Source organism: Lagopus leucura, unplaced genomic scaffold (assembly GCF_019238085.1).
Source record: "Lagopus leucura isolate 7727_CA_CO unplaced genomic scaffold, USGS_WTPT01 Super-Scaffold_100004, whole genome shotgun sequence".
Taxonomy (NCBI): domain Eukaryota; kingdom Metazoa; phylum Chordata; class Aves; order Galliformes; family Phasianidae; genus Lagopus; species Lagopus leucura.
In genome coordinates this window covers 13,500,942-13,514,697 of record NW_024962264.1, presented here as the reverse complement: position 1 = coordinate 13,514,697, position 13,756 = coordinate 13,500,942, and the positions used below count along the sequence as shown (strand labels likewise).

Genomic DNA, 13,756 nt, shown 5'->3' with positions numbered 1-13,756 from the left:
GTCCCTGATGGATGGCAACTGCTGTGATTTATTATTGTCCCAAATATATTGAGTACTAAAAGAAAAAAAGTAATAGGCAACAAAAAAAATGCATACAGTTTTTACAAGGGTGATGTAGAACTTATGATCCCTTGGTCAGATTTTCTAAAACACAGGAAATAAATCACATAATTAAATGAGTAACTAAAAATGGCAGCAAACTGGAGGTGACAGCTAAATGAGAGAAATCAGACAGCATACTTCATTACGAATCCCTTCTTCTTGCCAGGTGAAGTATTGTTGCTTGTCTTTACTTTGGGCTTGATCCAATGCAAGGGTATTTCAGTTGTGAACCTGAGACTGTTGCCTGTTTGCACGATTTTTGTCTTTGGTGTAAACACCTCATATTGCATGTTCTATGGCAAGTATAGCATATGTGTGTCGGAGGGAACAAAAAAAAATTCTAAGAGACTGTTGAAACTCATCCTATGCTGTGCCAGTACAAATGTTTTGGTGTTGCTGCACTGCATTACTTTTCTTGGCTGACAGCTTGGTTACAAGCATCAAGCAAAAGAGTCGATTAAATTTTGGTTTTACTTTCAGTATTCATTTAAAAAAAAAGTTTTAATTAAATTCTTGTAAGCGTTTAAAATAATGAATGTTTGAAGAAGGCAGGAAAAGCCAGTGCCTGCTAATTAAAAGTATAGACACAGGTTAAAAAAAAAGAAAAAGTAATTTAAAAAAAAAAAGTATATCAACAACCAAAGCAAGTAAAAGGTCAAGGTGGCATCCTAAGCTAAGTCAACATCTTCCACTGAGTACCTGTTCTTTTCTATAATCTAGACATTCTTTACTTCACATATTTTGAGCTTTATAAATAGCCTCCCACCCCTTTGCAGTATGCTGTTAACCAGCTGAAAAGGATTATATAGCTTAATATGTAGCTCTCAAATGGATGCCAGTATAACAATTGGTTGTTGCATTTGTTAGACTTCTCTGTATTTTACAGTTCTAGTGAGAAAAACATAATCTTGTATCAAAATATAGACCCTGATATCTGTAGTGTTTCACATATGCGCAGTATAGCACTTTGCACTGTTGTCTCTTCTATTTTGGCATATTTTTATTTTGCTTAGCTGCAATGGCTGAATCTCTATGATAGCCGTATAGAGAGCGGCCAGTCTCTGCACAGGAGGGATATTTTATACTGCTAAGTAAACAGTATCTGAAGTGTTTACTACAGAAACAAAAAAATATTCGTATTGTAGTAAGTGGCAGAAATATTTTTAACAGCCTTCTCATGTTTAGGGGTATGTTCTTTCTCCTGTTTGATTTATGGAAAGGGAGAATGTTTTAAGTTCCAAATGAATTTTTACCAGTGCTTTCTACTTGCTGTTAAGAAATCGATTCTCATAATTTTGAATGTTTACATACTAGATTTGTGTATATGTATGTGTGTAGTATACATGAGTAGGTAATTTCTTAGTCTCACACTTTATGTGGAAAGGTGGTGTAATTATGAAATTTTAAAAAGCATTGAATTATGATGTGTGAAGTTAATTTTTCAGTTTCCTAGCTTTCCTTTTGTGAAAGCAGTCTCCTTACTAATAAAAATACCTGCTTCCCCTTTCCCCAACTTGTTCTCAGTTGGGAATTTTACTTGCATTTTAATCCAGTTAAATATTGCATGACTTCTCTACCTGTTGCTGGAGTTTTAATTCTTGTCTCAGCTCTATTTAAAGGTGCAACAAAAGCATAAATAAATGGTCAGCAAATCAATTCCTGGATAGCAGCTGCAGCAGTTCTTCTTAACAGCTGGTACAACTCTGACTAGACTTAAATGTACTTAACTAACAAATCATATTATAGCCAATGAGGATAGGGCAGACATCTCTGGAATGTTTGTAAAATTCAAGATGGTGAAGCTAGATCTCTGCTGCATACCTGAAATATTTTCTGAAATGTTTAGTGAAGAGAGGAAGACATGTTGCTTTAAAGAGGGTTCAAAATAAAAGACGGTGACAATGACAACAAGACTCTGTAGTACACTAAATTATGTTAGAAGGGTTGTGGAGTGAAGCCAAATGACACAGGCTTCTGATTGCAGGTATAATGTATGTTTACAGAATGTCTAAATGTGGTAGGAATTAGTTAGAAATGTATGTGGTTAAGTATGTCTTTAATGATAGAGTAGTATTGATAGTATTGACATATTGACATGCTGATCTGCAATTTACTAGAAAGGCTGTAGTTATATCTTGTTCATCAATACTTAATGACCTTATGGAAAGGTAACTTGTGCAAATGGTCTCCTTGTATTCTGGTCAAATACTCTTCTGCACTAATAACTAGTGACTGAAGCCAGCCCTGTAGCTGCATGCTTCTTTCCCTTCCTTTTGATATTCAATTCTGTGTTCATTGATATGCCTATAAAGGTATTATTTGTTGATGTCTCCTCAGGATTGTTAATCCGTGCTAAGGGATCTAAGAACAGGGAGAGGTGACCTAATAGCTCAGTATTGGCTGAAGATGGAGGTCTTGACTATTCTCCGTTTCCAAATACTTGTGTTTGTTTTGTGTTTGTATTACGATGTGTGTGGCTGCTTTGTGAGCTGCTTACATTTTCTAAGGTAAGGGAATATTTAATTAGCTTGAATATAAACTGAGGGGTTTGAGGCATCCTACTTCTTGGAGTCACTTCAGAGAAGTTTAAGAAAGATAAGATTAAGAAAGAATTTGGAATCAAATGGACAGAGCAAGGAAGGGAGGAGAGAGAATCCCTTATTAGAGACAAGAATTGTTAGATTAACACTGTGCCTAAACATTACTGACTTGTTCACTGTGCAGAAAACTAATTTACAGATAGTATAATTACTTCCTTCACTGATCTTTTTACTATGTTAAACCTACAGCTGAAACGGGGATGTTGATATCATCAATCATTTCAAATTTAAAAGATATTTGGAAACTTAAATTCATTGCTTTTTTTTTTTTTCCTGTAGTAGTTTCCAAAACAGTTTTTTTTATATTAGTTGAACTAATTCCCGTATTCCGTCTTACACAGATTTCTCCTTACTTAGGGATATTTCAGCTTTGTATGCTAAATGCCAGTGCACAAAGTCCTGGTTCAGCCTGACAAAGTAGAGGGGATAATGGCTTTGTCTTACGCTTTGATTGGGTGTAAAAAGCAAAGGAGGGCAATAGGTATTGTGATGTTTAACAAAAAGGAAATTATTGGACAGTGTTGGGCTAGAATCAGCTGAGAATAGGAGTTGGAAAAAAAAAAAAAAAAAAAAACCTAACCAAAAACAAACCACAACAAAACACACATACAAAAACACCCATGAAATGTAGAAAAATACCAAACCAGAAAGCTAAGGGCTGCAGTAGAGCAATTATATGGGGCTGGAGATTTGTATGATATTCTGCTGGAATGTAGAACAATTTTATTGTTCCTGTGTTTTATTTCTTCAACTTTAAAAGTTTGAAAATGTCAGTTTGCTTGTGTTCTGTTTTTGCCTGTTTTTGCTGTTGCTGCCTGCAAGGCTCAGAGGTATTCTTGAGTTTCTTGAGCTTGATGCATTGTGTTTGTGCATCAGATAAACCACGGTCATGATTTTCTCGGCAGCAAATGCAGAATTGAAGTAGTACCTTATTCACTTGAATTCCAAGTTTTTGCTCACTGCTAGTACATTTATATCACTTCAATAAGGGCTTGCACTCATGCATGGACAATCTTTTTTCAGCCGATCTGTGGCAAATTGTTAATTTACTGCTCACAGCAAATTTGAGTCTCTGTTTTGAAGGGCAGAGGGCATGTACTTGCTGGTAGAGAATGATGAATCTGCATTTGAACTGGGCATAAGAAAATATATAAAATAAAATACTGCAAGGGATTGGTGAGATACTAAGGAACTTGGTGATCACTCCTGCTCCAGCCTCAAGCAGGGAAGCTGCTAATATTACTCCAGATAACCTGCTTGTCTCATTTCAGCTGTGGGATCAAACAGGTCTGGAGATATTGTGATTTTTTTTTTTTAATCTGGCAATCCTTCAGACTCACAATTATGATCCAAAATTAATAAACCTTACCTAATGGTTAGATGTTCTGATCTACTCTGTGGCTTTCCCAGCAGGCGTGTGTACTATTGGTAGATGCCATGCATGAGCAGTCAAATACAGTAGGTCAAATTTATGTCTGTATAAATGCTCACACTTAGTTACCAGGATCTGTAAACAGATCTGAGATTTGAGTCATAACAAATGTCTAGTAGACTGTTTGTCTGATGAATTTGCCTTTGCTGACATACCTGGTGTTCTGCTTCTCTCTTGGTGCATACTAGTAGTTTAAGTACTGCTGTCTTGTGGGGATTGAAGCCAGTGGCTTTACCTTCATCCTCATCTGTAGTTATTGAAACTTTTTTCAGTGTCGTGTAACTTGTACTAGAAACTACCGTCAGGTTTGAAAGATGCATCTCCATCTTGTCTTTCATGGTAAAGATTTTTAACTAGATTTTTTATTAGATACTAACCTCATTCATCACAGTAATGATTGATGGGTGAGTCTAAGTATGGTTCTGAAGCCAGAATTAAAATCAAGAAGTGTTATCTGAATAAGTCCAGTTTAAGCAAATCTGGATTCTTTGCGTTATTGAGCTTTGACAAGAAAGCAAAGCTTTTTGCAGGAGAGATATTTGTGACTGTAGAGATAGCTGTTGTCTGTGTCTTACTTACCTGATCTTATGACTTTCTTGACTGATTTTCACCAAATCTAATAAAGAGGAAAAATTAAGATGATACAAGTCTTCAGGAAAACTAGAATGTAGCAAAAAAAAGGAAGAGACATTCATGAATACATCTGCTGAGGAAAAGTCTGCAGGGTAACCCTCAGCTGGTTATGTATGGGTGAATCTTTGTGGAGGTGTGTTTTGCTCTTACCAAATGGACAAGTTCAGATGACACTTGCTCCATATTTTATACCACTGGAGGCATTTTTGTGACAAAACTCATAGTGAGCCATAAGCTTGAGACAACTTTCTTACAGTTATGCTGTCCAGAAAGCCTCTCTTCCGTGTAGGTGCACTAATACTTTCATATTAGTATGCCTTGGAGAAGTTTTAACGCAGTTCAAACACTGTTTAAACTGCTGTGACAATTTGTCATGAATCTCAGCTTATACAGTTCCATTGCACGTTACAACAGGTCTATGCTTTTTATTGTTTTCCACAAACTATAGAGAGCCATCATGAATTTTGTTGTCTTTCTGTACTATAAATAGGTCTAAGTGATCCCTCCACCAATTCCCTGTGTTCTGCCTTCAGGCATCTGGGTCATTGTTTTCCTACACACCCAGATTTTTGTACTGAGTAAATTGGGAATACAGTAGACTCTCGAGCAACATTTGGTTTTAGATGTAGTGCTACTAATATAGTTGCAGTTAGTTTGGTAGTTAGTGCCTTGTTTCTATGCAGCTTATTCATTCGCCTGTACAAAGCAGGCTCATATGTAATATATCATCTGGGAGCTATTCATGTACTGCTACTGAAGTCCTTCACATAAATAAGCTTGAGACCACAGTCACTGTTTAAGAATAGTTACCAGTGTAGCATAGACTGTTTTGCTTTGGTCACAAAACGGTTCGGTGCATGGGTGAGCACTGGGGAGACAGTAAGACTTGTGTATAATGTCAGTCCTGGTGCATTCTCTATGCTACAACTGTGCAAAGCTTTCTGAAAATATTATTTAAGAAGTACATTATCAAATAGTTTCAAAGGGTAAATCATGATGTTCTGTCTCAATACCTGTTAGTAACTTTTGAAACATTGCAGTGCTCTACTTTATCCATTTGAGGGCAGCTGCTCACCAACATTAAGAACTGCTGAAAAAGTGTGTGGCATTCTGCTCTCTGCATTTCAGCCTTTGTGTACTTAAAAATAGTTCATTTAGGCCTGTATTGTTACATCACCATATTAAAACGTCCTAAGTGTTTGTTTCATCTTCTAGTAACATTTATATTAATATTAAAATATTGTGAGCTCTAAAAGAAGATTCTATAAAGGTTGTAAGTAAGCTGACTTTCATTGTTGTGATAAATTCTTAGAGCTGTGCCTTTAACCTTAATGAATAAGCAAGTAAATTTTATAACATTAGATTTCTGGTTAAAGGTTCCTAAAAAGCTCTTCCAAAGGCTTATCTTTAATTGCTTTGGAAGATAACAGAACTTATGAGTGCTTCATTTTACAGTGATGTCTCTTCACTGGACTCACAAAAACAAAAATAGTATTATGCATTCGTAAGCTTACAATTAATAGTTTGTGACAATCTTAAACTAATATTTCCAAACCCAAATTATCAGGCACATTCCTGCATCTAAATGATCTAATTTATAGCAGTATTTTCTAATGAAAATGACAGGCAGGCACTTAAAAAGAACATCATTGGAAATCGACCTTATATTACTTAGAAACAAGATGTTAGCAAAACTTTGCAAAGCAGTGAAGCTTGAATTTCCGTAGATAAAAATTTATCAAATTTCCATGTTCTTACTCTATATTGTACAAAAAATGCACACTTCTAAAGATAAAAGCAATAGAATTGTTCTTTTAAATGACTTGGTTAAAGCTGAAGTTTGAAGTATATGTGTAATAACCACAAAAAGCAAAGCTATCTAGTATATGCAGTGTATTCCTGACACATCTAAGATAGGCAACACTCTCCAGTTTTGTCTTCCTGTTACACTCTCTTGCTGCTTAAATTAGACTGGTGTATTTTCAGGCTGAGGACTTTAACTGATGAAATGTTTGTAGCCATCCAGCATAGCTTGGGGCCTTTGAACATGACTGCAAGACAGTACCTACAGTCAGTAATGTGTTATGCTTGTAAGACTTAAAAGAAGCAATGGTATGTGAAGGCAAGAATGGACCAGGAAAATCTGGTCTGATAGTGTAAGCATTTGGCAGGGGAGACTATGACAAAAATGAGAGAGAAACAATTGGAGACAAAAAATGAAGCTTTTCCATATTGATATGGTAAAGTGTGAAATGTAGTGTAGTAACGTGTTGTGACAAAGCCTTATTCCACTTCGGCATTATCCACTTAAGTGGGCAATGCTGAACTGGAATGGGATTCTTTTTTTAATAAGCAAGAAATGTCTCTGTGGATTTACTCTAGAATAGCCAGTTAAAAACATTTGGACATTACTGAGGGAAAACTGACATACTGGTGACACTTACCTCAAACCATAGGCAAGAAAAAGGGCTGATAATCAGAGTTGTATCTGAAGATGTATGAGAATTATCTGTGACTGAAGACGTGCTGCAAGTGGTGCTGGGAGAATGCCTTGTTTTATTCTTGTCTGCTCCCAGCTATGTGCAAAGCTGCAGGCAGACCAAGTCCTGTTCCTGTTCTCCATGTCAGATTGGAGCTGATGGGAAAGGAGGGGAGTGAGTCTGTAAACTAGGAAGCTCCGATATCAAGCAAGAATGGCTGGTAGTAAAATAGAACAGTCTGCAACACCACTGGATCTTACTTTCAGCAACAGTTCAATAAGGCATTCTCTTAAGCTTTTCGGCATTTTCTGATAACATATACACGCATGTGTATTTCTGCATGCAGTATCTGAGGCTTGCTTGTCTGAGTTCAACAGAGATCCTAAGACATCTTTCTAAAGTCTTCTAGCCAAGTGAAAGCATAATATTTGTTGTATAAAATAAAGTCCTTCAGAATGATGCTATAAAGTATGATCTGATTATATTGCTGTTAAGCATAGCCTAATGATAAACAGCTTTTTGTCACTTATAGGGTGGAAAATAAATAAGAGACCATAGGGGTCCTTCAGAAGAGAATATACATCTAAATCTTGCTATAAAATGGCGTATGAAAGGAACAGTAGAGAAGAAAAACACGTGCATGAAAATACTGTGCTGTCTACCATTCTATCACAGCATTTCCATATGCAGTGTCTGTGAAGAAAGAAAAGTTATTTGTGTGAGAGACATTTTCTCAAGTAAATGCTTTCTGTAATGTGTATATATAATGAAAGAAACATTTTTGGACTTTTGTAGGTGTTTTTTTTTTTTTGTTTAAAAAAAAAAGCTTTCAACAAGCAAATGTGTAGTTAGAGAAGGCCCTTTATATGCAAGTGAAACATAATGACAGGTTGGCTTTTTGAGGGGGAAACAAAGGGCTAAGTGGGGATGCTAATAACAGGCATATTTTAATGCTGTCTTTTGTTAAGTTACAGTGTTGTGCTTCAAGCAGTAAAGCATTACTACACTCCCCCCCTTTGCCCCTCCATAATTATACCGTTAATTATCTTTGCCAGGTTGTGCATAAAGGGACATGTAAGATTTCTTAATGGTCATTTATTCACTGTGTTTTGGGCTGTACTGACTCAGTTCATACAAGGGCTTTGATGGCTTTTTACATCTTTTATCAGTAATTTCGTAAGACATTTTCACAGGCTTTTGTCTCTATCTACTTTGTTTTGCTTAAAAAGGTTTTCAAAATTTGAATACATTTTTAAGAACCTTGTTGAAGTATAGAGGTTGAAGAGGTAGTGGGAACACAGCAGCATTGTAGAAAAGCTAATTTGATTTAAAAAAAAAAAAAAAAAAAAAAAAGAAAAAAAAGAAAACCTCCCCAAAACAACTAATTGCAGATAGTACAAGTAATAAGGCATGACTGTTCTAGCTTGCTTTGGTGGAGTAAGAACTTAGTGCAGTAAATCGCACTAAGCTGGGATTGTTCTAAGAGCAGTCTGTCTCCTATAGGGGTCTGCTTTCTTAGAAGAAGGGGGCCATGGATTTTTTCTCCCCACAGAGAAAAGAACCCTTCCCTTCTCCTTCATAGCACTGTGATGATGGGCCTCAGCCGCCCTGCATCCTGACCAGCCACCGAAGGGAAGAACACCTCAATGCCACCTTGTCCCTAAAACCGAGGCCCTGGGATGCTGCTGCCCCACAGCAGCAGGGAGGAGTGCAATGCAGGTAGGGGTTATCTGTGCATCAGTGGTGAGGAGTAGGAAGAAAATGGTCTTCCTTAAGATTAAAAAGAGCAATTTTCAAGCCAGTATGTTTACTTTGGGTATGTCCCATTTCTTCCTGTATTTTCTGTTTCATTTTTAATCATTGAGACTTAGCAAAACATTGTGATTGTGGAGACAGCAAGTGAGAAACAGGAAAGTCTGGGTGACTTTGTTAGTCACTGTCCGTCAGAATTCTTATTGAAAGCCTCCAGATGAAGTCCACTGGGAGAGTGATGGAGGTGATCTTGCAGTGATGCTGCTACAAGGTTGGAGTCTCCTTGGATTCTTACTCTTGAAAGGACAGCGCCAACTCACAAAGTAAATCAGTTCAAAGTAATTCTTCCTTAAAAGTGCAAGTGTAAATGTCTGTGGCAATTAAAACTCCTGGCAGTTAGGGTTTTCTCCTTCATTTCTAATTTGCAGATCCCTTTTCAGAGGACTGTTCCCCTGGTATGGCAGGGGAGGTCCCCCAGCTGTGTGACTGGCAGGAGCAGTCTGCCTGCCCCTTCGCAGTATAATTCCTGTCTATACTAGGATAGCTTGCACTTCACTGAGTGGCAGACGGGTCAGGACACTTGGCAGGACAAGGTTGAGAGACAAAGGCAGCAGGCTGTGCGGCGCTGAATCGCCCCTTTGAAGCATATACTGTTAAAAGAAATCATGCAACTTTAGAAGCACAGGTTTTTTTTTTTATTTTAAGCTATGTTTGTGTGTTACTAATAGACTTAAAGTAAGAGCAGTAAAATGTCCAAACCTGGGAAAGCTGCCATAAATCATGGCTTGGTTCCTGTTGATCTTAAAAGTGCCAAAGAACCCCTACCACACCAAACTGTGATGAAGATATTTAGCATCAGCATCATTGCCCAGGGCTTGCCTTTCTGCCGTAGACGGGTAAGTGCAGAATTCTTTAAAACTTGACTTTTGATCACTTTGCTTGTGGTTCAGAGCTTTGTCATGGTGTGTTCATTCCATGAAAGTACTGATCTGCACATTTCCTCGTCTTAGTCTATCATAGAAGAGCCCTTTTGTCACTTATTTCAGTAATTCTTCTGCTTTGCTTCAGTTAAAATGCAGATAGATTGTCTTAGAAATTTAGAGGGACGTACAGAGATTATCATATGGATGTATATCACCTAGGTGAAAAAATACATACAAAATAGGTGTATTTAAAAATGTGTGCTTTGCTTTTATGTGCTTTTTTAGGTGCTGTAGGTAGATTAGAACTAAAATCCATCTAATGTTGTTCTAAATTGTCCTGGTACAGTTGGATACTAAAATAGAGAATTCAGAGACCTTAAACTTATTTAATATTTAAACATTTTTAGTAATAATTCTTAAACTATGGTTTTAATACTCTTGTAACTCAGTAGCAGAGATAACATTTTTGCTGTTACAGAAAATAAAAATAGCATGTTACTATGTGGAGGTTGCGATATAGTTTATATATAGACAATCCCAGCCTGACAAACTATCACGGGTCTTGTGCTGCAAGTTCAGAAGCTATATGAATAAAGCAGCTCTTAAGACTGTTTCCCCCCCCCCCCCAATAATGTATTCTGTAACTTTTAGTGTCTAATAGAATATTTTCAGTAAGTGTTTTCAAATCAACTTAGATCGTTATTTTGACGTGACTATTTCTATGATTCTATGATTATGTTGCAAAGTTTACATACAAAGTTAATACTTGTTTCAAGTCGTAAATTTTTGGTCTTCATGACTCTTAGAAACTAATTTGAATAGGGTTACAAATAAATTTACTTCTCATAAAGAATTTATACTATGCTACCAAATTTTCTATTGCTACTGAATAAGTTTTAATACCATTTACTAATGGTATTAATGGCCAAGTTCTAAAATCTGACTTAGCTTTTGCAAATGTTCTGACTTCCCTTAATATCAGAATCCTCCTTTTAGTGAACTCATGTAGTGAAATGATAGATGAAACCTGAATTTGACCAGATTGCCTTTGAAAACTTGAGTTCTTCTTACAGTGTTACTTTGAATGTCTATTTCTTGTATGTAAAAGGTATATGGTATATAGTGAAGGCTCCAGCATGATATCAATCTGCAGCAGTGCAAATATTAGAACATGTCCACACACCACTATTGTAAGGCTATATTGTGCATTTTGGGAAAGAAGTCTTTTTGGGAAATGCAGTACTACACTGAATAGTGAATAGGGAGGTTGGAAGTGATGAAGTTAACCCTTTCTTAACAGATTGGTTGAATTTTTGACATGCTTTGAATATTGTTTGCTTGAAAGAAATCATTTGGAACGTGTTTGGTTACTTTTTGCTCCACTGTCCTTGTCAAAGCTCAGTATGGAATATGGGATAAAAGGTTTTTAAGTTCAGTGGATGCACTGTGTGACTCTGATTTAAGGAAGCAATGACAATGTTAAAATGTTACGATGTCAGCACGATAATGCTAATGTTTTGTGTGTATTTTTTTGTAGTGAAAATACCATTTAAAAAGCAGTTCTCTGAAGAAACTCCATTGTTCCAAAATGTCGGCAGTCTCTCTGTCCTGTCCTAAATCACGTTTGAGCGCTCAGTTGAATGACTTGCAGGCTTTAGGATTATGAGAGATTTCAGCAACTGTTGAGCATCTATTTTTCTTATTAGGAGTAAGCTGGAAATGAATAAATGCTGTAGTACTTTTTTTTTTTACCTGCTATTTAAGTTTTGCTAGTCTTCTGAAATGACTGGTTCTTGGTTGGGTGGTGGCTGTGGAAAAGCTGCAAGGCTCCGCCTTTGTTCTCATGCCTTGCAACCTACTCAAAGCCTGCATATAACTCACAGCCATTACCATATTGGGTTCCTTCCATGCTAGTGTGAATTGGTTGTGTAAAAGGTCTGCTTTTTCATTTCTACATATCAAAGCATATTGCAAATTTTGAGTATCAGCGGATGAGAAGATCAGTACTTCTGTTCATTTACTGTTGAATTAAACATAACAAGAACTAAAAGATATTTTCCATTAAAATAGGAGTTCCGATAGTTCTGACGTGGTCTTTGCTGGTGTACAAAATTTTTTTTAACATTCTGTTTATTCAAGAAGAGACTCATTAAATTGTTTAACATTGAATGTTCAGCCCTAATCTATCAACTTAGGAGCATGAGCTACAGTTGCTTCCAAGTTACTGAGTTTGCAGTATGTAATACCGCTGCTGTCTTTGGTCAGGCAAGTGTGTGATCGGGCCACTCGGTCATTGGCAGGACTTAAAAGTAATAACCTTCTCCTGATTTGAACTCATTTCTTCCACTCCTTTGCTGTATGTTAAACCGAGCAAAACATCTTTAAAATGTGTACTGTGATCCTCAGAAGTAAAACTTCTTCCATTATGGAAGCTGACAGTTCGTAGCTTCTGCATCCTCTGCTTCTATCAAGATGTTCACTAAAAATGGTCACAGGACTCAACAGTTTGCCTGTATGCAATTTGTTGGTTTGCTCATGTAGTTAAAACATTTATCTGCACTACCACTTAACTGAATCCAGTTAAAAATAGTATTACTTAGCATTCTTTTGTAGCACTGGAAAATAACTTGGTACAGAACTTCAGTGCTTGTGTGGTGAATGTGTGCATTCCTCCTAAATTGCTGCTGAAAGCAGCGATGCTGGATTGTCAAGCATAAACACAGCTCTGGTCCTCTTTAGCTGCTTTTATGTCTTTTGCAGGCACCGAAGCGGATTTTGCTGTGTGCTGTGAAGGGGCAATGAAGTCTTTCAACCAGTATACCCTTCAGCTATCATATATCATTTAGCTTTAAGTGCAGCTGATCGCTGAACATACTTATGTGACAGTCGTGCATGTCACGTATGTTCAGAAACCAAGTGCTGTATTTTGTGTGTCATGATAAATGCTTTCATTTAATTGAATGTTTAATTGTATTTATAAATTATTTATAAATTTATTATAAATTATAAATTTTAATTGTAATTAATTTTAATGTAAATTAACTGTATTTTCCCCCCAGACTCCTCTGAAACCACTAACAATGGAAGTATGTTTTTTTTTTTTTTCAAATAGTTTTAATTAATATTTGAGTCTGTACTTCAAAAACAGACCTCTCCTCTCTTTAGTTTCCATGTGGTTTTTTTTCCTGAAAATTCCAGTACTTATTGCTTTTGTAAGTTGCTATACAACAATTTCACTATATAGAATAAATATTTTTAAGAAATGGTAATAAGCTGAAAAGTTTGTGAGAATACTGTGTGCGCTTGAAGCATTTCTCTGTTTCAAGCAGCTTAAAGTAGTGCTTAGCAGCTTAAAGTAATTGCAGAAGGGTTTCACTCTGCACCCTGCCTTATGCTAACCTGGAAAAGTTTAGGTAATAAATGCATCCATTTTAAATGCCCCTACTCTCGGAAGCAGCCCAGATTCTTTTGTACTCTCACGAGAGAAGTTTGTCTTCATGTTTTCTCTTGAAAATATATCTGACTAAATTCATGCAGTTCATCAACTCAGTTCATCAGAGAAATGCTTCCTTCTGTAGGACATACTTGCATGTGAGGTGAATGTAGGATAAAGCATTTTCATGTTGATTTATATTCCAACTTGTAGGTCATCTTCTATGTAAAACATTTTTTGGTTTTACATATGACACATGGCATAGTCTACTTATGACTGCAGTAGAGCACTTGGAATGAGTCTCCAGTTTCTTTTCCTTCCTCTGTTTGACTAATACGCTAGTAGTTGTTTTGAACATTAATGTGCCTTATGCTTAAACACCTTCACTCACGTGAACTTGA

At 36.5% G+C, this 13,756-nt stretch overlaps 1 protein-coding gene across 3 annotated transcripts in view; it reads left to right on the top strand.

Annotated features, from left to right (window-relative positions):
• Window positions 1-13,756, top strand: part of FBXW7 (F-box and WD repeat domain containing 7) — a 161,769-nt gene that overhangs the window by 75,807 nt on the left and 72,206 nt on the right. Inside the window, exon 1 of one of the 3 annotated variants that reach the window (XM_042871787.1) lies at window positions 9,567-9,895. The exons of the other annotated variants lie outside the window; for them this stretch is intronic. Within the exon in view, the coding sequence (XP_042727721.1) occupies window positions 9,749-9,895 (147 nt within the window). The 5' untranslated portion in view covers window positions 9,567-9,748. Of the gene's footprint in view, window positions 1-9,566; window positions 9,896-13,756 lie in introns of those variants that run through there. 3 annotated transcript variants of the gene reach the window in all.